This window comes from Oncorhynchus mykiss, chromosome 3 (assembly GCF_013265735.2).
Source record: "Oncorhynchus mykiss isolate Arlee chromosome 3, USDA_OmykA_1.1, whole genome shotgun sequence".
NCBI classification, from domain to species: domain Eukaryota; kingdom Metazoa; phylum Chordata; class Actinopteri; order Salmoniformes; family Salmonidae; genus Oncorhynchus; species Oncorhynchus mykiss.
In genome coordinates, this window is record NC_048567.1 from 42,692,031 (window position 1) to 42,716,502 (window position 24,472).

Below are 24,472 nucleotides of genomic sequence, written 5' to 3' on the forward strand. Positions count from 1 at the left end.
ATGGATGTTTGTCTGCATGGTTGTATACTCTGCAAAAACACATTAACGTTTTTACTACACAATTATCGATTTTATTACACAGTATGCCTAGACATTGATAGGCAATAGGTTACAGTATCTTTTTCAGAGATGTTACAATCTGCTGGATTGACAGCTCCTTCAAAACAAACATTTCAGCTAATCTAGCTTGTTACACTTTTTTTTTAAAGTGAGGTGTCATCCACCATGCCTTCAAATGGAATTTTATGAAATATTGAGCATAACATTTGAGATACTAACAAAAAAAATTAAAAAGGTGAAATTGGACAACCTTGTCGTATTTCTTTGTAAATGTTAAACCTTGAGGATGTTCCATGACAGATTTTGATACAGCTATTGCCACCATTATACAGAGTTCTAATAGCATCAACAAAAATACGACCAGATTTCAAATGCTTAAGACAGCAGAGGAAGGACCAGAGTACACAACATTTGAGACAAATAAGCGTCTTGTGCATATGGAAAATGTCTGGAATATTTTATTTCAGCTCATGAAACATGAGACCAACACTTTACATGTTGCATTTATATTTTTGTTCAGTATATGTATATACGTCCATGTGAAAATATGGTGCAAACTGAGACATCACCGCTTAAGTTCCCATCTGTCCAGTACATAACATGCACATATCTAATGTTATCTTAAGGCTACCTCTGCAGTTTATTTTGTCATTGCTAGGATGTACATTTATCCTACTTATTGTGCATTGTCCAAGTTCTGATTCTCATTAATTCTCCCTTCCTCCTCCAATGAATTCCATGTTACCCACTTCGTCACCAGACAAAAGCAACAAACTATTAGAAGCGGTGCTAATTTCATTCATCAACATTTAAAAAAAGGGTAGTAGACATTTACAGTAGACATTTCCCTGATCGTAGTCTAGCTCAAAACTAATGAGACTGTTTCAGCATGTAAAAAGTAACAGTACAAAACATACATTTTAGCAAAAATAAAAGTGAGTTGACTGAATAGATACTTAATAAACGTTTCGAACCAATACATACTATAGACCTGCTAAATTACTCACATCCATCATAAAAAATATTAGAAACAGAATAAACTAAAATATTTCTGTATTTATTTAAGATGTAACAATTGTTCATGAAGCAAACATTGTATGACTTGGTGAAGGTGTGGTAGAAAGAAGCTGTCTGTTTTCCTCCCCCTCCATCCCTGGTGCTCGTTCAACATAGCATGTGGAGATTCCTGTGATCACCAACAGCCATAAACATGTCATTCTGAACAGCAATGTCTTCCTAACAAGAATTTAGACCAGTTGACAATTCAACAGAATTCAGTCTTGTTCATGATCGGTACAACATGAGACAAATAGCAAGCCATAGTATATCAGACTGTATACCACGGGTATGTGTCAATCTTACTTGTTTACGGTTGTAATTACGTTGGTAACCAGTTTTTAATAGCAATAAGGCACCTTGGGGGTTTGTGGTATATGGCCAATATACCACGGCTAAGGGCCGTATCCAGGCACTCCGCATTGCAACGTGCATAAGAACAGCCCTAAGCCGTGGTATTTTGTCCATATACCACAAACCTCTGAGGCACCTAATTGCTTAAATATAAAGATACATGCGCATGTGAGGTTTCAAATAATAATGTTACTACTACTAGCTTGCTCTCTCCCTGCTTTTCCTGACCATGTTTATCTGATATAGCTAGTTGTTATTGTTCTTCCTTGCTCATCCAAAGCAGGCTTTTTTCCTCCTCGTTAGTCTTCAGATGCTTGAATACATGATCATCATGTTGTGGCTGTAATATGGACATAGCATTAGAACTAGATACTCTTAGAAAAAAGGGTTCCAAACGGGTTCTTCAGCTGTCCCCATAGTATAACCCTTTTTAGTTCCTGGTAGAACCCTCTGTGAAAATGGTTGTACATGGAACCCAAAAGGGTTCTACCTGGAACCAACAAGGGTTCTTCAAAAAGTTATCCTATAGGGACTAGAGGTCGACCGATTATGATTTTTCAAAGCCGATACCGATACCGATTATTGGAGGACAAAAAAAGCCGATACTGATTAATCCGATGATTTTTCAAATGTATTTGTAATAATGACAATTACAACAATACTGAATGAACACTTATTTTAACTTAATATAATACATCAATAAAATCAATTTAGCCTCAAATAAATAATGAAACATGTTCAATTTGGTTTAAATAATGCAAAAACAAAGTGTTGGAGAAGAAAGTAAAAGTGCAATATGTGCCATGTAAGAAAGCTAACGTTTAAGTTCCTTGCTCAGAACATGAGAACATATGAAAGCTGGTGGTTCCTTTTAACATGAGTCTTCAATATTCCCAGGTAAGAAGTTTTAGGTTGTAGTTTTTATAGGAATTATAGGACTATTTCTCTCTATACCATTTGTATTTCATATACCTTTGACTATTGGATGTTCTTATAGGCAATTTAGTATTGCCAGTGTAACAGTATAGCTTCCGTATCTCTCCTCGCTCCTACCTGGGCTCGAACCAGGAACACAACGACAACAGCCACCCTCGAAGCAGCGTTACCCATGCAGAGCAAGGGGAACAACTACTCCAAGTCTCAGAGCGAGTGAAGTTTGAAACGCTATTTGCGTGCACCCCGCTAACTAGCTAGCCATTTCACATCACATCGTTACACCAGCCTAATCTCGGGAGTTGATAGGCTTGAAGTCATAAACAGCAGAGCTGCTGTCAAAACGCACTAAAGTGCTGTTTGAATGAATGCTTACGAGCCTGCTGGTGCCTACCATCACTCAGTCAGACTGCTCTATCAAATCATAGACTTAATTATAACATAATAACACACAGAAATGCGAGCCTTAGGTCATTAATATGGTCGAATCCGGAAACTATCATCTCGAAAACAAGACGTTTATTCTTTCTGGGAAATACGGAACCGTTCCGTATGTCACGGTTGTCATATGGAGGAGACCAAGGCGCAGCGTGGTAAGCGTGCATACTTCTTTAATAAACAAAGAACACTAAACAAAACTAACCGTGACGCAAATATGGCTAGTGCAGACAGGCAACTAAACATAGAATAAGAACCCACAAACTACCTAAGGAATATGGCTACCTAAATACGACGATAAACAGCTGCCTCTGATTGAGAACCAATCTAGGCAACCATAGACATATAAACACCTAGACTACCAAAACCCCTAGACATACAAAAACTAAACAAACCACCCTCGTCACACCCTGACCTAACCAAAATAATATAGAAAACAAAGATAACTAAGGTCAGGGCGTGACACCATATTTTATCTAACGGGTGGCATCCATCAGTCTAAATATTCCTGTTACATTGCACAATCTTCAATGTTATGTCATTAATCACGTAAAATTCTGACAAATTAGTTTGCAATGAGCCAGGCAGCCCAAACTGTTGCATATACCCGGACTCTGCGTGCAATGAATGCAAGAGAAGTGACACAATTTCACCTGGTTAATATTGCCTGCTAACCTGGATTTCTTTTAGCTAAATATGCAGGTTTAAAAATATAAACTTCTGTGTATTGATTTTAAGAAAGGCATTGGTGATTATGGTTAGGTACACATTGGAGCAACGACAGTCCTTTTTCGCTAATGCGCACTGCATCGATTATATGCAACACAGGACACGCTAGATAAACTAGTAATATCATCAACCACGTGAAGTTATAACTAGTGATTATGATTGATTAAGTTTAATGCTAGCTAGCAACTTACCTTGGCTTCTTACTGCATTCGCGTAACAGGCGGGCTCCTCGTGAGGCAGGTGGTTAGAGCGTTGGACTAGCTAACCGTAAGGTTGCAAGATTGAATCCCTGAGCTGGTAAAGGTAAAGGTAAAAATCTGTCGTTCTGCCCCTGAACATGGCAGTTAACCCACCGTTCCTAGGCCATCATTGAAAATAAGAATGTTAACTGACTTGCCTAGTTAAATAAAGATTAAATGAAGGTGTAAAAAAATAATTTAAAAATCGGCAAAATCGGCGTCCAAAATTCCGATTGTTATGAAAACTTGAAATCGGCCCTAATTAATCGGCCATTCCGATTAATCGGTCGACCTCTAATAGGGACAGCTGAATAACTGTTGAAGTTCTAGATATAACTTTTTTTTCTTGTGCTGTGGCACAATTTCATGCGTCTGAAAGCACCAATATTCAAAAGTTCTAATCACCTTGTAAATGCAGCTGTAATGAACTCGTGTAAAATTTCCCATAACAAGCGTTGAAATCAACATGATTTGAAACTCTTGACCTTCCATATAAAAATGCCCATAACAAGCGTTCAAAGCACCTGTAAACGAACTGGACAGGTGAACAAAAATCGATAGTATAAAAAAATTACATTTGACACTTGAAAAAAGCAAGTGAAAAATGATAATTACAAGTGTTCTGGGTAAGCTCTTGGCCTTCCATACCTCACAGCAGGTGGCGGCATTGCACAAAGAAATTGTGCCAACGCCATGATACCAACGAAGAAGCTGTGGGCATAACGAAGCGGCAAATATCAAACCTGTGGACAGGTGATTGGTAGTAAAAGTAGAAGACGTTTTGGGCACATCGACGAGGGGAAGGATTTTATACCAGATGTTAGCAAACTAGGCACTAAAGTCGCAAATGCCTCAACGATGTCACAAGGGACAGTTTCGGCACGTTTGTCAATCAACCCCACAAGTGCCAACTCGTGAGTGACGTAATTCGCTGTCTAGAAAAGGGTAACGTTAGCTAGCTAACGTATTAGTGTTGTTTAGTTAGCTGTAGTACAGTAGATGAGCTGACGTTAACCGTTGTTCTTGACAAACAAGTAACTAACGTTAGCTAGCTTTTCTACAACTAGCTAACAAGTTCTCAACAGCTAAAACATTTAAAACTAGCTAGTTATTTAGCTAGTAACGTTATCCAGCTAATATAACGATGTTAGTAAACGCTAGTTAGCTATAAAACTGCCAACTAACCTTAACTGGTTTAGCACTAAACACATTTCGCTAGCTAGTCTACAGCCTTAACAGGCGCTAATATATTCCTACAGTCAGGCTAACCACAACGATGTCTCGGAGGCGGCTTGACAACAGCAATGGACCTACTGGGTTACTTGGAGAAATTCAAACCCTTATCAATACGGAACCAATGGACAGTATGTACGAAATCACCGGCGAGTTGGGCAGGTGAGCCAATGCTAACGTTACGATTTCCCCCTTTAAAGCTTTCTAATTCCTTCATTCTCTTCTCACATCTTGACCTTCTGACTCCAATGCATCACTGGTCTCTTGGATTATAGTGCGATACATCACAATATACTACTGACTAACTAACGCGTCAAATATGATTAGAAATAACGTTATCCTTAAAATTAGCTATAACATGGCACCTCTCAAGTGTGGTTAGCTATGCTAGTTGACTAACAGTTAAGACTTTTTAACTACATTGATGCTTGAACTTTGTTTACCAACTGTAAATGCCTACCTACAATATAGCTAGCAAGGCTACCTCTAAGATTGTGTATCAGATAGTTTTGGTGTACCTAGAGTTTTTATTGTTGGATAGGCTAAATGTTAGAAATTGCACCAAATAGGCAAGTCTACAAATAGATTTATGGAAAGGCATTTCTCACAAGATCATTTCGTTTTATGAAATTTCATGAAAATGCATACTTGGTGGACATTTTTTGTTCCGTTTTCATACGATTACCTCATTGTCCTTTTGTAAGCGATGTGGCTATAAGTGCTCTACATGAGCCAAACCTAACATTTTTTGCCTATCATAAAGGACCCATTAGGATATGTCACATCGCAGGTGTCCCCAACCTTGCTAGTGCAATTCAGGAGGAAGGAAGCAAGGGCATGTGAAAACCAGACTTGAATTCAGCCACAGAAGAAATGAGGAAATCAACTATGTCTGGCAACTTCCAGTTTGTGTTTTTTCTTTCTTGGTGGTGTTGGCAAAGTTTGAAGGGGAAACGTTGGCTACATTAAGAATTTGTGCCCAAACAAAGATATGTTATCATGGTTGAATTACCAGCCGCAGGACCCCCCTTGTCTTTGTTAGTCAGCCTCGCTCAGATATATTAAAAACGGCAAACATTTCTCTCCACCCTGTGGCAAAAGGTGTAGAATTGCAGGAAATTAGCTGTAAAACAGCTCATTTTCCACTACCACATGGCAAAATGAGTAGAATTGAATGACATTTGTTATAAAATTGTTAAATGTTCTCTCCGCCCAATGCAAAATGTGTCAAATCAAGAAAACTTGCTTTAAAACTGCGACATTTCCTCTCCGCTGTCAACAGGAGGGCCACTAAAACTTTGGTCAAGAGCGTCTGCTAAATGACCTAAATGTACATTTTACATTTACATACAGTACCAGTCAAAAGTTTAGACACACTCACTCATTCCAGGGTTTTTGTTTATTTTTACTTTTTGTACATTTTAGAATAATAGTGAAGACATCAAAACTATGAAATAACACATGTAATAACCAAAAAAGTGTTAAACAAATCAAAATATATTATATATGAAATTCTTCAAAGTAGCCACCCTTTTCCTTGATGATTGCCAAGAGTGTGCAAAGCTTTCTCTCAACCAGCTTTGTGCGTTAGTCACCTGGAATGCGTTTCAATTAACAGGTGTGCCTTGGTAAAAGTTAATTTGTGGAAATTCTTTCCGTAATGCATTTGAGTCAATCAGTTGTGTTGTGACAAGGAAGGGGTGGTAGCCCCCAGCAGATAGCCCTATTTGGTAAAAGACCAAGTCCGTATTATGGCAAGAATACTTCAAATAAGTAAAGAGAAATGACAGTCCATCATTACTTTAAGACATGACGGTCAATCAATCCATAATATTTCAATAACTTTTAAAGTTCAAGTGCTGTTGCAAAAACCATCAAGCGCTATGATGAACCTGGCTCTCATGAGGACCGCCACAGGAAAGGAAGACCCAGATTTACCTCTGCTGCGGAGGATAAGTTCATTACAGTTACCAGCCTCAGAAATTGCAACTTTTCAGAGGACACTGCGTGAATCAGGCCTTCATGGTCAAATTGTTGTAAAGAAACCACTAAAGGACACCAATAAGAAGAGACTTGCTTTGTCGAAGAAACGCAAGCAATGGACTTTAGACCGAGGGAAATCTGTTCTTTGGTCTGAGTCAAAATCTGAGATTATTGGTTCTAACTGCTGCATCTTTGTGAGACGCATAGTAAATAAACGGATGATCTCCGCATGTGTGGTTCCCTCCATGAAGTATGGCGGTGGTGATGTGATGGTGTGGGGCTGCATTGCTGGTGAAGTTGTCTGTGATTTATTTAGAATTCAAGGTACACTTAACAAGCATAGCTACCACAGCATTTTGCAGTGATACGCCATTCGTTTTTCAGCAGGACAATGACCTAAGGCTGTGCAGGGGCTATTTGACCAAGAAGGAGAGTGCTGGAGGGCTGTATCAATGACCTGGCCTCCACAATCACCTAACCTCAACCCAATTGAGATGGTTTGAGATGGTTTGGGATGAGTTGGATCGCAGAGTGAAGAAAAAGCACCCAATAAGAGCTCAGTATATGTGGGAAGTCCTTCAAAACTGTTCGATTAGCATTCCAGGTGAAGCTGGTTGGGAGAATGCCACCTGTGCAAAGCTGTCATCAAGGCAAAGGGTGGCTATTTTGAGGGATCTAAAATATATTTGGATTTGTTTGGTTACTACATGACTCCATTTGTTATTTCATAGTTTTGATGTATTCTTTTATTCAACATTGTAGAAAATAGTAAAAATAAAGAACCCTTGAATGAGTAGGTGTGTTTAAACTTTTGACTGGTACTGTATGAACTGATGTTCAAATGGTAACAATATTGTCTCCTTCAGAGAAGACTAAAATGACCCAGATAGTGTGTGGTGATTTTAAAAAATGACTCAGCCCTCCCTCGCTCTGTCCTTGGTGCCAGGGGGAAATTTGCAGTGGTGAAGCGGTGCATGGAGAAGGCTACGGGAAAGATGTTCGCCGCCAAGTTCCTGCGGAAGCGGAGGCAGGGCCGAGATTGCCGGGCCGAGGTGGTGCACGAGATGGCCGTGCTGGAGGCGGCCCGCAACAACCCTCGTGTGGTCAACCTGCAAGCTGCCTACGAGACAGACCATGACATAATCCTGCTGCTGGAATAGTGAGTTATTATTTAAAACATTTTTTAAAAATGTTGCACTCAATGCTATCAGTTCAGTCGGTAACATTTGACATTTTCATTGTTCCCACAACATCCACTTCACACCGCCATCAGCTTCCTCCACTACATCTGTCAGCTCCTTAACTCATGTATGTTTACATTTTTTTAAATGTATAATAATGTATAATGTACAGGACAGATGATAAACTGTTAAGATTTTAAATAGCCTATCATATACCTGAGACAGTATAATATGTGATTGCTATGGATGCAAATTTAGACAAATTTTGCTTCTGACTAACCCCCCCTCATTAACGGGTCAGCAAACGGTTATATTTTTTTTACAAGACTAAAGGGACGTGACCTACAGAAAATACTATGCATGCATACCAGGAACTGACATTTTGCATTAAGAGCTTAATGGAAACATGCAACAATAGCAAGCCTATCATTTTACAGTCAAAAGGCTATATCCTATAATTGAGCATGCAACCCCTGTAATGAAGCAGTTAATAAAACACAGTTTTCAAATATTTGCCAAAATGTAATTTGCGGAAAAACGCAGTTCTTAACAGCAGTTCCATATATGACAGAGCTCAAAAATCTCTGTTAGAACCTAAAAGATGGGGAATCTAATACCATTTTTATACCATATTTATGACGGCCTACCAGAGAACAGTGGGTTAACTGCCTTGTTCAGGGGAAGAATGACAGATTTTTACCTTGTCAGCTCAGGGATTCAAACCAGCAACCTTTCGGTTACTGGCCCAACGCTCTAATCACTAGGCTACCTGCCACTAATGGCATGAGGATGTCTTTATAAAATTTCCTCCAGGTTTCTATGGTAGGATTTTGGCTAGGCTACTTTGAAGCAATGTAAGACATGGCTCATTATTTGAAGTAAAGTAAAACGTTCAGGTTTCAAACGATTATACTGCCTCAAGCTCACGTTGCAAAGTGGTGGGTGACGCACTGATAGCCTGCCTACCATTGACTATGGCCTCGATTGGGAATGTGAGGTGCTCTTGAATTACGAGTTGAGATTGAGAAATAATCGTGGTCATCAAGAGTTTAATAGTGATTGCATTTAGAATGGTTATTTATTGGGCAATGACTGGGTTTATAAAAGCACGTTTCACTCAAGTACCAGCTTTTTCAGGAGGTGCTCTCGCGCAGTCTTGACAGGTGATAGGCTATTCCGCTCCTCAAACTAGGCTCTGTATGCTGTGTGAGTATAATAAATAAGATGTATGACTAGGGCTGTGGCGGTCATTCAATTTTGTCAGCCTGTTATTGTCATGCAAAAGAATGCTGGTCTCACAGTAATTGACCGTTTATTAATGTAAACCTGTTTAGCATTTCCAGGCTTCTACCCATACAAGCTGCTGATGCACTCCTTTTGAACATCTACATAAAAAAATAAGTATAATAAATCAATTTAATGTACACCATCACAATCAATCCATTATTTATTTTAGTCAGTTCTAAAGAAACATGATAGGAATCTCATGTATTTCAGAAGAACAGAATATGAGTTGGCCTACTGTTGGCTTATGTTATCTGGCTATGCTCCATGCCATAGGCTGTAGGCTTGTTCATTTAGAAGACAAGATATGCTTATTAAGTCCCGTGCCATTATTTTATCTGATTTTATAGAAAGAGGCATATAATTGAACTTAGCTGAAGAAAATTTAAATATATTTGTCCCATTAGAGTGAGTGCACATATGAAGTGGCTGTGTTGAGTGTAAAAGTTATGATTTGAAACAGGTCCTATATGCTAGATTGAGAGTTATTTGTAACTTTAGTTGTGAATGATACAAACCTTAGACTGTCTTCTAAATCAAAACAGCATGGTACAACTATAGGCTGTTGATGATTTGAGAAAGTAGCACAAAAAAAAGCTTGGACTTTGTTCCTTGCCTCAGGCTGCACAGCTGTTCTCTCATCAAGTTATCATATTTTCACTGATCAGACTATTCTCAATTGAGTCTCGTCTTTACTAATATGTAAACATAGTTTCGATTTAGCCCGTTATCAAATGGGCAGGCGAAAAAATACATGTCATCTGTATGCACTCAAAAAGCAAATGGAGGCGGTGCTTTTCTGCCGATCCATTTTGTAGGTTACTTTTGTAGGCTACGTCTAGTAGAGGTTGACAGGGAGTGAAAAGTAATTCCTGTCCCATCTTGTCATGTTAATTATTTTCCTGTACTGTTCCTGATCTTGAAACATTTCTATAACCTCAGAACTTTCATGTCCCTTCCCGATTTAAAAAATCACTCCCGTCCCGTGCTCATTTTTGCGCTAGAAATATGTACGCTATTATTTGTTTTGGAAGTATTGAGTATTCAGTAATTCAATATGCGACAGTGATATGTAGTTGTCTTACCTGCACTGACTGTAGGCCTAAGTCGATCTGGTTAAGACCGTATTCTAAATGACCTAAATGTAGATGATTAAGGCTGGAGGATGAGGACAGACTCCAGCAGGATGGTCTGCTCAGCACCTTCATAAAACTGTAGCCTACAGCTGAGCACTGTATACCATATGAACATTTACAACACATGAACATTTACAACTTGAACATAAAACAAAATTAACCTGAGCGTCAGTATTGCATAAGTCAATCTATTTATATATCACTCTTCACCTCAGATGGCATGGGTTTAGTTAAATACGCAAACAATTGGGTTTGAAGGTAAACTTGTTAGGAGTAGAGCTTCATGCCGCTTATCCCGCTCTCTGAGAGGTAGGTCACACAATCTCACAGAAAGGGACCGCCGAGTGCTGAAGCACCTGTCCTTGGTTGCAACACTCACTACCAAGTTCCAAACTGCCTCTGGAAGCAACGTCGGCACAAGAACTGTTCGTCGGGGGCTTCATGAAATGGGTTTCCATGGCCGAGCAGCCACACACAAGCTTAAGATCACCATGCCAAGTGTCGGCTGGAGTGTTGCCGCCATTGGACTCTGGAGCAGTGGAAACACGTTTTCTGGAGTGATGAATCACTCTTCACCATCTGGCAGTCCGACGGCTGGATCTGGGTTTGGCTGATGCCAGGAGAACGCTACCTGCCCCAATGCATAGTGCCATCTATAAAGTTTAGTGGAAGAGGAATAATGGTCTGGGGCTGTTTTTCATGGTTCAAGCTAGACTTCTTAGTTTCAGTGAAGGGAAATGTTAATGCTAGAGCATACAATGACATTCCAGACAATTCTGTGCTTCCAACTTTGTGGAAACAGTTCGGGGATGGCCCTTTCCTGTGCCCGACCTCACTAATACTCTTGTGGCTGAATGGAAGCAAGTCCATGCAGCAATGTTCCAACATCTAGTGGAAAGCCTTACCAAACGTGTGAAGGCTGTTATTGCAGTGAAGAGGGGGTCCAACTCCATATTAATGCCCATGATTTTTGGAATGATGTTCGATGATCTTGGTTCCTTGAGCTTGGTTCCTTCATTGTCAAAGACAACTCTATCATATTTAGCTAAAACATTGCTCTTTCCTTGGCTCTAATGTTAGTAATGGTCCTTGGCTGGAGCAAGATGTTGCAATTCCTCCAAAGGCTTCATCATTTATCCTTCTGACATAGGTTGGCACTTGAGGTAGCCTCATGACTGGCTACAACTGGAGCAAGGCGCAAGAGTGAGCTGAGAGAAGGGGGAGGGGGGAAATTACTGACTTTTCTTTTTTTTTAATTCAATTATATTAATTAATCTATATTAGGCCTAGCCTACAGTTGGGACTCCCGATCCAGTGCCTGGTTCGATTCCAGGCTGTATCACAACCCACCATGATTGGGAGGCCCATAGGGCGGCGCACAATTGGCCCAGCGTCATCCGTGTTAAGGTTTGACCGGGGTAGGCTGTCATTGTAAATAAGAATTTGTTCTTAACTGACTTAAACTTAACTGAACTGGTTTTATATAGAAAAATCTTTGGAGGGAGTTGAAAGTCCGTGTTGCCCAGCAACAGCCCCAAAACATCACTGCTCTAGAGGAGATCTGCATGGAGGAATGGGCCAAAATACCAGCAACAGTGTGTGAAAATCTTGCGAAGACTTACAGAAAACATTTGACCTCTGTCATTGCCAACAAAGGGTATATAACAAAGTATTGAGAAACTTTTGTTATTGACCAAATACTTATTTTCAACCATAATTTGCAAATAAATTCATTAAAAATCCTACAATGTGATTTTCTGGATTTTCTTTCCTTCTCATTTTGTCTGTCATAGTTGAGGTGTACCTATGATGAAAATTACAGGCCTCTCATCTTTTTAAGTGGGAGAACTTGCACAATTGGTAGCTGACTAAATACCTTTTTGCCCCACTGTACAACACTTAACTATTCCTGTACTGCCGGTTCCTGTAGACTTTTGATCCTGTCCTGAATTTGACTCTAGAACTAAACTCCAATTCCTACCAGAATCCCGGGGGACCCGTGTCAATGCAGATAGCCCGGTTAGCCAATGTGCGGGAGCACTGGTTGGTTGGGCCAATTTAGGTAGTATATACATGAATGTATAGTTAAAGTGACTATGCATATATGGGGTGAGGAGAGAGACAATGCAAATTGCCCGGGTAGCCATTTGATTACCTGTTCAGGAGTCTTGATGTGATTTTTGATTGCATTCGCATTGATAAGTGGTTAGATGGACGATAGACCCTTGAGTACCAGGCCGTTAGGACCTGATGGCCAGTTGGGTACTACCAAAGCATGTCCAGAGTAGAGGTCGACCGATAAATTAGGGCCGATTTTCAAGTTTTCATAACAATCGGTAATCGGGCATTTTGGACATCGATTATGGCCGATTACATTGCACTCCACGAGGCGACTGCGTGGCAGGCTGACTACCTTTTTTTTTATGCGAGTGCAGTAAGAGCCAAGGTAAGTTGCTAGCTAGCATTAAACTTATCTTATAAAAAACAATCAATCTTAACATAATCACTAGTTAACTACACATGGTTGATGATATTACTAGTTTATCTAGCTTGGCCTGCTTGCATATAATCGATGCGGTACCTGTTAATTTATCATCAAATCACAGCCTACTTCACCAAACGGGTGATTTAACAAGCACATTCGCGAAAAAAGCACGGTCGTTGCACCAATGTGTACTTAACCATAAACATCAATGCCTTTCTTAAAATCAATACAAATGTATATATTTTTTAAACCTGCATATTTAGTTAATATTGCCTGCTAACATGAATTTCTTTTAACTAGGGAAATTGTCACTTCTCTTGTGTTCTGTGCAAGCAGAATCAGGGTATATGCAGCAGTTTGGGCTTCCTGGCTCGTAGCGAACTGTGTGAAGACCATTGCTTCCTAACAAAGACCGTAATTAATTTGCCAGAATTGTACATAATTATGACATAACGTTGAAGGTTGTGCAATGTAACCGCAATATTTAGACTTAGGGATGCCACCCGTTAGATTAAAATAAGGAACGGTTCCATATTTCACTGAAAGAATACACTTTTTTTTTCTCTGATAGTTTCTGGATTTTACCATATTAATGACCAACGGCTCGTATTTCTGTGTTATATTATAATTAAGTCTATGATTTGATAGAGCAGTCCGACTGAGAGGTGGTAGGCTGCAGCAGGCTTGTAAGCATTCATTCAAACAGCACTTTCCTGCATTTGCCAGCAGCCCTTCGCTGTGATTCAAGCATTGTGCTGTTTATGACTTCAAGCCTATCAACGCCCGAGATTAGGCTGGCAATACTATAGTGCCTATAAGAACATCCAATAATAGTCAAAGGTATATGAAATACAAATATTATAGAGAGAAATAGTCCTATAATTCCTATAATAACTACAACCTACAACGTATTGCCTGGGAATATTGAAGACTCATGTTAAAAGGAACCACCAGCATTCATATGTTCTGAGCAAGGAACTTAAATGTTAGCTTTTTTACATGGAAAATATTGCGCTTTTACTTTTTTTTGCATTATTTAAGTAAATTGAACATGTTTCATTATTTATTTGAGACTAAATAGATTGTATTGATGTATTAAGTTAAAATAAGTGTTCATTCAGTATTGTTGTAATTGTCATTATTACAAATGTATATAAAAATCGGCTGATTCAATCGGTATCGGCTTTTTTTTTGTCCTCCAATAATCAGTATCGGCGTTAAAAAATCATAATCGGTCGACCTCTAGTCCAGAGTGCATAAAAGGAGATTACAGTGGCTCTGGAAGACTGAAACCGGTTTCCCCTCAAGAATTTCCCTGTATTTAGCGCCATCCATCATCCATTCAATTCTGACTAGTTTCCCAGTTCCTGCCGATGAAAAACATCCCCACAGCATGATGCTGCCATCACATATTTCAATGTGGGGATGGTTTTCTCAGGGCGATGAGAGGTGTTGGGTTTGCGCCAGAAATTGCGTTTCCCTTGATGGCCAAAAAGCTCAATTTTAGTCTCATCTGACCAGAGTACCTTCTTCAATATGTTTTGGAAGTCTCCCACATGCCTTTAGGCAAACACCAAATGTGTTTGCTTATGTTTTTTTATTTTAATTAAGCAATGGCTTTTTTTCTGGCCACTCTTCTGTAAAGCCCAGCTCTGTGGAGTATATGGCTTAAAGTGGTCCTATGGACAGATACTCCAATCTCCACTGTGGAGCTTTGCTGCTCCATCAGGGCTACCTTGGATATCTTTGTTGCTTCGCTGATTAATGCCCTTCTTGCCTGGTCTGTGAGTTTTGGTCAGGGGCCCTCTCTTGGCAGGTTTGTTGTGGTGCTATAGTCTTTCAATTTTTTTAATAACGGATTTAATGGGGCTCCATGGGATGTTCAAAGTTTCTGATATTTTTTTTATATCCAAACCCTGATCTGTGCTTCTCCACAACTTTGTCCCTGACCTGTTTGTAAATGTTGGTCTTCATGGTGCCCCTTTCTTAGTGGTGTTGCAAACTCTGGGGCCTTTCAGAACGTGTGTGTGTATATGTTATTTATTTATTTATTTATATATATATATATATTACTGCTCAAAAAAATAAAGGGAACACTTAAACACAATGTAACTCCAAGTCAATCACACTTCTGTGAAATCAAACTGTCCACTTAGGAAGCAACACTGATTGACAATAAATTTCACATGCTGTTGTGCAAATGGAAAAGACAACAGGTGGAAATTATAGGCAATTAGCAAGACACCCCCAATAAAGGAGTGGTTCTGCAGGTGGTGACCACAGACCACTTCTCAGTTCCTATGCTTCCTGGCTGATGTTTTGGTCACTTTTGAATGCTGGCGGTGCTTTCACTAGTGGTAGCATGAGACGGAGTCTACAACCCACACAAGTGGCTCAGGTAGTGCAGCTCATCCAGGATGGCACATCAATGCGAGCTGTGGCAAGAAGGTTTGCTGTGTCTGTCAGCGTAGCGCCTCCATGCTCTGGACACTATCAGGAGACAGGCCAGTACATCAGGAGACGTGGAGGAAGCCGTAGGAGGGAAACAACCCAGCAGCAGGACCGCTACCTCCGCCTTTGTGCAAGGAGGAGCAGGAGGAGCACTGCCAGAGCCCTGCAAAATGACCTCCAGCAGGCCACAAATGTGCATGTGCCTGCTCAAACGGTCAGAAACAGACTCCATGAGGGTGGTATGAGGGCCCGACGTCCACAGGTGGGGGTTGTGCTTACAGCCCAACACCGTGCAGGACGTTTGGCATTTGCCAGAGAACACCAAGATTGGCAAATTCGCCACTGGCACCCTGTGCTCTTCACAGATGAAAGCAGGTTCACACTTAGCACATGTGACAGAGTCTGGCGACGCCGTGGAGAACGTTCTGCTGCCTGCAACATCCTCCAGCATGACCGGTTTGGCAGTGGGTCAGTCATGGTGTGGGGTGGCATTTCTTTGGGGGGCCGCATAGCCCTCCATGTGCTCGCCAGAGGTAGCCTGACTGCCATTAGGTACCGAGATGAGATCCTCAGACCCCTTGTGAGACCATATGCTGGTGCGGTTGGCCGTGGGTTCCTCCTAATGCAGGACAATGCTAGACTTCATGTGGCTGGTGTGTGTCAGCAGTTCCTGCAAGAGGAAGGCATTGATGCTATGGACCGCCCGTTCCCCAGACCTGAATCCAATTGAGCACATCTGGGACATCATGTCTCGCTCCATCCACCAACGCCACGTTGCACCACAGACTGTCCAGGAGTTGGCGGATGCTTTAATTCCAGTTCTGGGAGGAGATCCCTCAGGAGACCATCCGCCACATCAGGAGCATGCCCAGGCGTTGTAGGGAGGTCATACAGGCACGTGGAGGCCACACACACTACTGAGCCTCATTTTGACTTGTTTTAAGGACATTACATCAAAGTTGGATCAGCCTGTAGTGTGGTTTTCCACTTTTAATTTTGAGTGTGACTCCAAATCCAGACCTCCATGGGTTGATAAATTTGATTTCCATTGATAATTTTTGTGTGATTTTGTTGTCAGCACATTCAACTATGTAAAGAAAAAAGTATTTAATACGAATATTTCTTTCATTCAGATCTAGGATGTTATTTTAGTGTTCCCTTTATTTTTTTGAGCAGTGTATATTACTGAGATCATGTGACACTTTGATTGCACACAGGTGCACTTTATTTAACTAATTATGTGACTTCTGAAGGGAATTGGATGCACCAGATCTTATTTAGGGACTTCATAGCAAAGGGGTGAATACATATGCAGGCACAACTATTTTTTTCTTTTTTCTTTTTTTTTTCATTTCTCTTTACCAGTTTGGACTATTTTGTGTATGTCCATTACATGAAATCCAAATAAAAATCTATTTAAATTACAGGTTGTAATGCAACAAAATAGGAAAAAATGCTGAGGTGGATGAATACTTTTGCAAGGCACTGTATGAAATAACACACATGGATTCATGTAGTAACCAAAAAAGTGTTAAACAAATGAAAAATTGAGATTCTTGAGATTTTTCAAAATAGCTACCCTTTGCCTTGACAGCTTTGCACACTCTCATCCTGCTTTGTAAGGTAGTCACCTGGAATGCATTTCAATTAACAGGTGTTCCTTGTTAAAAGTTTGAGCCAATCATTTGTGTTGTGACCAAGGTAGGGTGGTATATAGAAGATAGCCCTTTTTTGGTAAAATACCAAGTCCATATTATGTCATGAACTGCTCAAATAAACAATGAGAAACCACAGTCCATCATTACTTTAAGGCATGAAGTTCAGTCAATCTGGAAAATTTCAAGAACAAGAAAGTTTCTTCCAGTGTAGTTACAAAAACCATCAAGAGCTATGATGACACTCATGAGGACAGCCTCAGGAAAGGAAGACCCAGAGTTACCTCTGCTGCAGAGGATAAGTTCATTCGAGTTACCAGCCTCAAACTTGCAACCCAAATATATTCTTCAGAGTTCAAGTGACAGAAACATCTCAACGTCGTCCTTTTCAGAGGAGACTGCATGAATCAGGCCTTCATGGCCGAATCGCTGTAAAGAAACCTCTTCTAACGGACACCAATAAGAAGAACACACTTGCTTGGGCCAAAAAACAAGAACAATGGACATTAGACTCGTGGAAATCTATCCTTTTGGTCTGAGTCAGAATTTGACATTTTTGGTTCCAACTGCTGTGTCTTTGAGATGCGTAGTGGGTGAGCGGATGATCTCCGCATGTGTCGTTTCAACCGTGAAGCATGGAGGAAGAGGTGGGATGGTGTGGGAGTGCTTTGCTGGTGACACTGTCTTTTAAAATATATAAATATATAAGGCAAGCTTAACCAGCATGGCTACCACAGCATTCTGCAGCAATACGCCATCCCATCTGGTTTGCGCTTAGGGGGAAATCATTTGTATTTCAACAGGACAATGACCCAACACACCTCCAGGCTGAGTGATGTATCAGATGACCTGGCCTCCACAATCACCCGACCTAAACCCAATTGAGATGGTTTTGGATGAGTTGGATTGCAGAGTGAAGAAAAGCACCCAACAAGTGCTCATCTTATGTGGGAACTCTCAAGAGTGTTGGAAAAGCCTTCCAGGTGAAGCTGGTTGAGAGCATCCTAAGAGTTTTTACAAAGCTGGCAAAGGGTGGCTACATATAAAATATATTTTGATTTGTTTAACACTTTTTTTTTGTTGTTGGTTACTACATGATTCCATATGTTATTTCATAGTTTTGATGTCTTCGCTATTATTCTACAATGTAGAAAATAGTGAAAATACAGAAAAGCCCTGGAATGAGGTGTCAACTTTTTTGAATGATACTGTACACCTTAATATATTTTCTCTAAATAAGCATTGCACAATTTAAAGGTCAACCAGACTGCATTTGAATCAGTCAGCAATAATCTAATGAATGCAGGGCTTGTGAAGTTGTACCTAAATACAGTGCATTGCGAAAGTATTCGGCCCCCTTGAACTTTGCGACCTTTTGCCACATTTCAGGCTTCAAACATAAAGATATAAAACTGTATTTTTTTGTGAAGAATCAACAACAAGTGGGACACAATCATGAAGTGGAATGACATTTATTGGATATTTCAAACTTTTTTAACAAATCAAAAACTGAAAAATTGGGCGTGCAAAATTATTCAGCCCCCTTAAGTTAATACTTTGTAGCACCACCTTTACAGCTGTAAGTCGCTTGGGGAATGTCTCTATCAGTTTTGCACATCGAGAGACTGACATTTTTTCCCATTCCTCCTTGCAAAACAGCTCGAGCTCAGTGAGGTTGGATGGAGAGCATTTGTGAACAGCAGTTTTCAGTTCTTTCCACAGATTCTCGATTGGATTCAGGTCTGGACTTTGACTTGGCCATTCTAACACCTGGATATGTTTATTTTTGAACCATTCCATTGTAGATTTTGCTTTACGTTTTGGATCATTGTCTTGTTGGAAGACATAACTCTGTCCCAGTCTCAGGTCTTTTGCAGACTCCATCAGGTTTTCTCCCAGAATGGTCCTGTATTTGGCTCCATCCATCTTCCCATCAATTTTAACCATCTTCCCTGTCCCTGCTGAAGAAAAGCAGGCCCAAACCATGATGCTGCCACCACCATGTTTGACAGTGGGGATGGTGTGTTCAGCTGTGTTGCTTTTACGCCAAACATAACGTTTTGCATTGTTGCCAAAAAGTTCAATTTTGGTTTCATCTGACCAGAGCACCTTCTTCCACATGTTTGGTGTGTCTCCCAGGTGGCTTGTGGCAAACTTTAAACAACACTTTTTATGGATATCTTTAAGAAATGGCTTTCTTCTTGCCACTCTTCCATAAAGGCCAGATTTGTGCAATATACGACTGATTGTTGTCCTATGGACAGAGTCTCCCACCTCAGCTGTAGATCTCTGCAGTTCATCCAGAGTGATCATGGGCCTGTTGGCTGCATCTCTGATCAGTCTTCTCCTTGTATGAGCTGAAAGTTTAGAGGGACGGCCAGGTCTTGGTAGATTTGCAGTGGTCTGATACTCCTTCCATTTCAATATTATTGCTTGCACTGTGCTCCTTGGGATGTTTAAAGCTTGGGAAATCTTTTTGTATCCAAATCCGGCTTTAAACTTGTTCACAACAGTATCTCGGACCTGCCTGGTGTGTTCCTTGTTCTTCATGATGCTCTCTGCGCTTTTATCACAGACTATCACAGTGCAGGTGTATTTATACGGAGACTTGATTACACACAGGTGGATTGTATTCATCATCATTAGTCATTTAGGTCAACATTGGATCATTCAGAGATCCTCACTGAACTTCTGGAGAGAGTTTGCTGCACTGAAGGTAAAGGGGCTGAATAATTTTGCACGCTCAATTTTTCAGTTTTTGATTTGTTAAAAAAGTTTGAAATATCCATTAAATGTCGTTCCACTTCATGATTGTGTCCCACTTGTTGTTGATTCTTCACACAAAAAATACAGTTTTATATCTTTATGTTTGAAGCCTGAAATGTGGCAAAAGGTCGCAAAGTTCAAGGGGGCCGAATACTTTCGCAAGGCACTGTAGACTTGCTTATACTGTATTATTGACTGTATGTTTGTTTTACTCTGTGTTCTTGTATGTGTCGAACTGCTCTGCTTCATCTTGGCCAGGTCGCAATTGTAAATGATAACTTGTTCTCAACTTGCCTACCTGGTTAAATAAAGGTTAAATAAAATATAATGGGAAGATGCACACAGCTAAGTAGCGAAGGAGACGAGACTAAAAATACAACGCGAGAACAAGCGGACATAAACATGAAAAATAACACAACATTGATTTGTGCAATACAGACATTTGGAATATCGTGCAAAGACATTCATTTGAAAGATTGCCCAGCCCTGCAGTCACCGCAACATGACGACTGACAAACACGTAGTAATTTAATTCCACAAAATTATACAAATTAACCTATAGACCGTTAAGCATGACCAGATGTATTTTCAGAGGCTAACCAGTTAACCATTAACAATCCCTAGTGATTGCGCTTTGAACTTCATTGGAACGAGTACACCTTTTCTCTGAATCCAGCAAAACAGAAACTAGAATGTAGATTGGAGATAAAGAATTCAATCCACATTCTGTCCTTAGGTTGGAAAGTTCTGTTGTTCCTAAACTCCACCCTTGGCACTCTTGTGTATTGAGCACCAACTTGAATAGAAACGTTTCAACCCTCCCTATTTGTTTCATTGAGTTTTGAAGAAAGCCTTACTAATACTTCCACGAAAGCAGAGTGCCTTGTAAACTCTGAAAGGGATAGTCTATTCCATTATAAATAGCCAATTATCTGTTGCCAAACCTGAAATGATATGAAACAGACTTATACGCTCATCAGAGCCAAAACCACCTAGGTTTTATGAATGTAAGAATGCAACCATTTATGATATTTAGCATTAGACACTGTGACAGTACTGACAACCGTGTTTCACAGTGCGGCGGGAGGTGAGATCTTTGACTACTGTGACTGTGATGAGCTGCTCCCAGAGGGCCAGATCACACGCCTGATCAGACAGATGCTGGAGGGCGTCCACCTCCTCCACCAGACCAGCGTGGTGCACCTGGACCTCAAGGTCTGTCCCTCCACACCTCTTAATGCACACACACACAGACTAGTTTACAAACAGAAGTGCACTGCGCACACACGCATACAACAACACGTGCATACACCTAAAATACACTTCTCAACTTTATTTGCTCCCTTTATTAATATTTTACATCACCACCTGCATATTTACATTTTACCAGAATGACTTACAGGAGCAGTTAGGGTTAAGTGCCTTGCTCAAGGACGCAACGACAAATTGTTCACCTAGTCAGCTTGGGGATTCAAACCAGTGACTTTTTGGTTATTGGCCTAACACCCTTAACTGCTAGGATACCTGCCGCCCCACTTCTCCCCTGTAAACATGATCACATGCAGAAAGGATTGTGCTGTATACAGCTGTATTATGACCCTGCACAAACTTATGTCACCCTATTGGACTACTCTTCCCTCTTTCTTACAGCCCCAGAACATTCTCTTGACCAGCCTGGCTCCGCTGGGGGACATAAAGATTGTGGACTTTGGCCTGGCGCGCAAACTGGGCACAGTCGGAGAGCTCCGAGAGATCTTGGGCACGCCCGAGTACGTGGGTAAGGCAACGTCCATTTAACTTACGTCCGACATGCCCTAAACCAGTTGCAAATAAGTCTGACATTCTACACTATCAATGTTGTGATGTAATGATCTGGCCTCTCTTTCTCCCTTGTTATTCCATTCTAAACTATGAGCTTAGCTCCAGAAATTCTAAACTACGAGCCTATCACCACAGCAACTGACTTGTGGTGAGTCATCACAATCAACACTATCAAATTCAATGACTGTGGATAGATATGTATGTGCGTGCATGCCTGCCTGCGGCACTTGTGTGAAGTGTGTGTTTGCAGGTCAACACGCGTGTGTACTCTGACACATTTGTACTAACTGTGTTCTGGGTGTGTTGTTCCTCAGGAGTGTGGGGGTGATAGCCTACATGCTGGTGACGGGTGAGTCTCCGTTTGCAGGGGACGACAAACAGGAGACGTACCTGAATGTGTCCCAAGTCAATGTGGACTACAGCCAAGAGGCCTTCTCCAGGGTGTCGGAGCTCGCCGTCGACTTCATCCGCAAGCTGCTGGTCAAAACACCAGAGTAAGTGGGAATGTTGCAGACCAGTAAAAGGTCAGGGAATTAAAATCATAAGGGAACTGACTGGAAGTGTTGTCACAAATTGTGTTTAGATAATTAATGTATTCTTGTTTATGTACTTACTATACCTTTTTTAATTTAAAAAAATTGTGTTTTGTGAGATATAAATTCAGCTAGAACTTTCACCTTTTGGTGTTCACTTTGGTCTGTCTGCACCCTCTCCACACAGGGACAGGTCCAGTGCAGCCGACTGCATGACCCACCCCTGGCTGTGGCATCAATACCCAATTACCGAGCCCATCACACCACGTACACCCCGCGAGAGGAGCAGCGGTAACAAGTGGGCCGCCCCACCCGAGGACCCAGAAGACAAGGAGAACTTCACCTTGGACTCGCACCACACCCACGCCAAGCGGTTTCGGTTTGAGGTGGAGGGGGAAAGAGCGACGCAAGCGTCCCCCTCCTGTGACCTGCCCTTATGATTTTATTGGTTTTATGCAGCAATGAACCTGCAGGCAGCACTGTTGCCTACCCAAGAGCTATTCAGTCCTGTTCTGTTCTACCGCTCGCTTGTATCCAGTGTGTCCGGCCAAACCAAAGTTAACCAGCTTACTTTGTGATCTAATGAGTAATAGTATTTTATAGTGAGCTGTTTTTGTCTTTTGTTTTGTCTGGTTAATTTATGTCCCTGAATTTACAGAGAATGGGTGGCCATGTATATCTCAAGGGAAATCTATGCTATTCTGTTTTTCCACAAACTTTTAAGAGACATTTTAAACAGTCAGCAAATTATTACTTGACCATTTTTGCCAGAAGGCTAATAAGTTGTCGTAAGTGTTCTTAGACGCCCCAAAGTGTTTTAGTATTTTGTGCTAAAAGCATTCGAATTAACACTGAGCTGTGCAGATACAAGCTAAATCAGTCTATTTGAGGTCGTGAAAGTAAAGTATCCTCGTACTATATGCTTAATTGCTTGACCCAAGATGTGCATTACCTCCCTACTCTCAAACAAGCATCAGCTTCGGGCCATGGCTTATGCCAAGTGGCATATTACATTCCATTCCATCTGACATTCCCTTGTCTAGTTCTTAGGCACTCTACAACACACCACATCTGAAAACACGTCATTGAAGACAGGTTTTCTATGCACACATTACCCAGCCTTGGCCTGCATAATAAGTAAGCCAATGAGTCACGCTATTTTCTGTCGATTACAGTGTTTATTGTTTACCTGAACTCTCCTGGTTTACAATTCCACAGTAATAGAGGCGGTTTAAGAGGGCTCTAAAAAAGGTGACTCATGGACAGTTCACACCACACCCATGCTTACTCAAATGTTTCTGCAAAGTTGTCAGTTCCTCTTTAATCATTAGCTTAAGGCAAATGTGACTGAAGCACTTTCTATTTATCATCTGGGTATTTCATGAATTACTGGAAAATAACCATGTCCTCTGAAGTGTTTTTAATTCCATGTTTTTTTTAAAAAGTATAACTTGAAAACAACTTATTTTCTGATGTTCACCAAAGTAATCTAATCTGTATCCCTTTAATCAGCATTAAAAAGCTATTCCATTTTTCTAGGGCTAGGAGTCCTTTAAAGCTCAATGGGAATCAGGTACAGTGCATTTGAAAAGTATTCAGACCCTGACTTTTTCTACATTTTGTTAATGTACAGCCTTGTTCTAAAATTGATTAAATAGTTTTTTCCCCCCTTCAATCTACACACACTACCCCGTAATGACAAAGCAAAAACGGATCTTTAGAAGCACATTTGGCAACAATTACAGCCTCGAGTCTTCTTGGGTATGACGCTACAAGCGTGGCGCAACTGTATTTGGGGAATTTTTCTCTGCAGATCCTCTCAAGCTCTGTCCAGTTGGATGGGGAGCGTTTCAGTTCTCTCCAGGGATGTTCGATCGGGTTCAAGTCCAGGCTCTGCTGAGTCACTCAAGGACATTCAATGACTTGTCCCAAAGCCACTTCTGCGTTGTCTTGGCTGTGTGCTTAGGGTTGTTGTCCTGTTGGAAGGTGAACCTACGCCCCAGAGGTCCAGAGCGTTCTCGAGCAGGTTTTCATCAAGGATCTCTGTACTTTGCTTCATTCATCTTTTATTCGATCCTGACTAGTCTCCCAGTCCCTGCTGCTAAAAAACATTCCCACCGCATGATGCTGCCACC

At 40.9% G+C, this 24,472-nt stretch overlaps 1 protein-coding gene across 2 annotated transcripts; it reads left to right on the forward strand.

Annotated features, from left to right (window-relative positions):
- The first annotated feature begins 4,515 nt into the window (after window positions 1–4,515).
- LOC110519990 (serine/threonine-protein kinase 17B) lies at window positions 4,516–23,798 on the forward strand. 2 transcript variants are annotated; one of them, XM_021596930.2, is made up of 8 exons: window positions 4,516–4,723; window positions 5,069–5,204; window positions 7,972–8,184; window positions 21,060–21,198; window positions 21,634–21,760; window positions 21,904–21,952; window positions 22,119–22,298; window positions 22,525–23,798. In XM_021596930.2, the coding sequence occupies exons 1-8, from the start codon at window positions 4,657–4,659 to the stop codon at window positions 22,775–22,777; spliced, it is 1,164 nt and encodes a 387-aa protein (XP_021452605.1). In that variant the 5' UTR covers window positions 4,516–4,656; the 3' UTR covers window positions 22,778–23,798. The 2 variants fall into 2 exon arrangements, with proteins under 2 accessions (XP_021452605.1, XP_021452604.1); XM_021596929.2 differs by lacking the exon at window positions 4,516–4,723 and having other exon boundaries at window positions 4,810–5,204; window positions 22,525–23,773.
- Window positions 23,799–24,472: the final 674 nt, after the last annotated feature.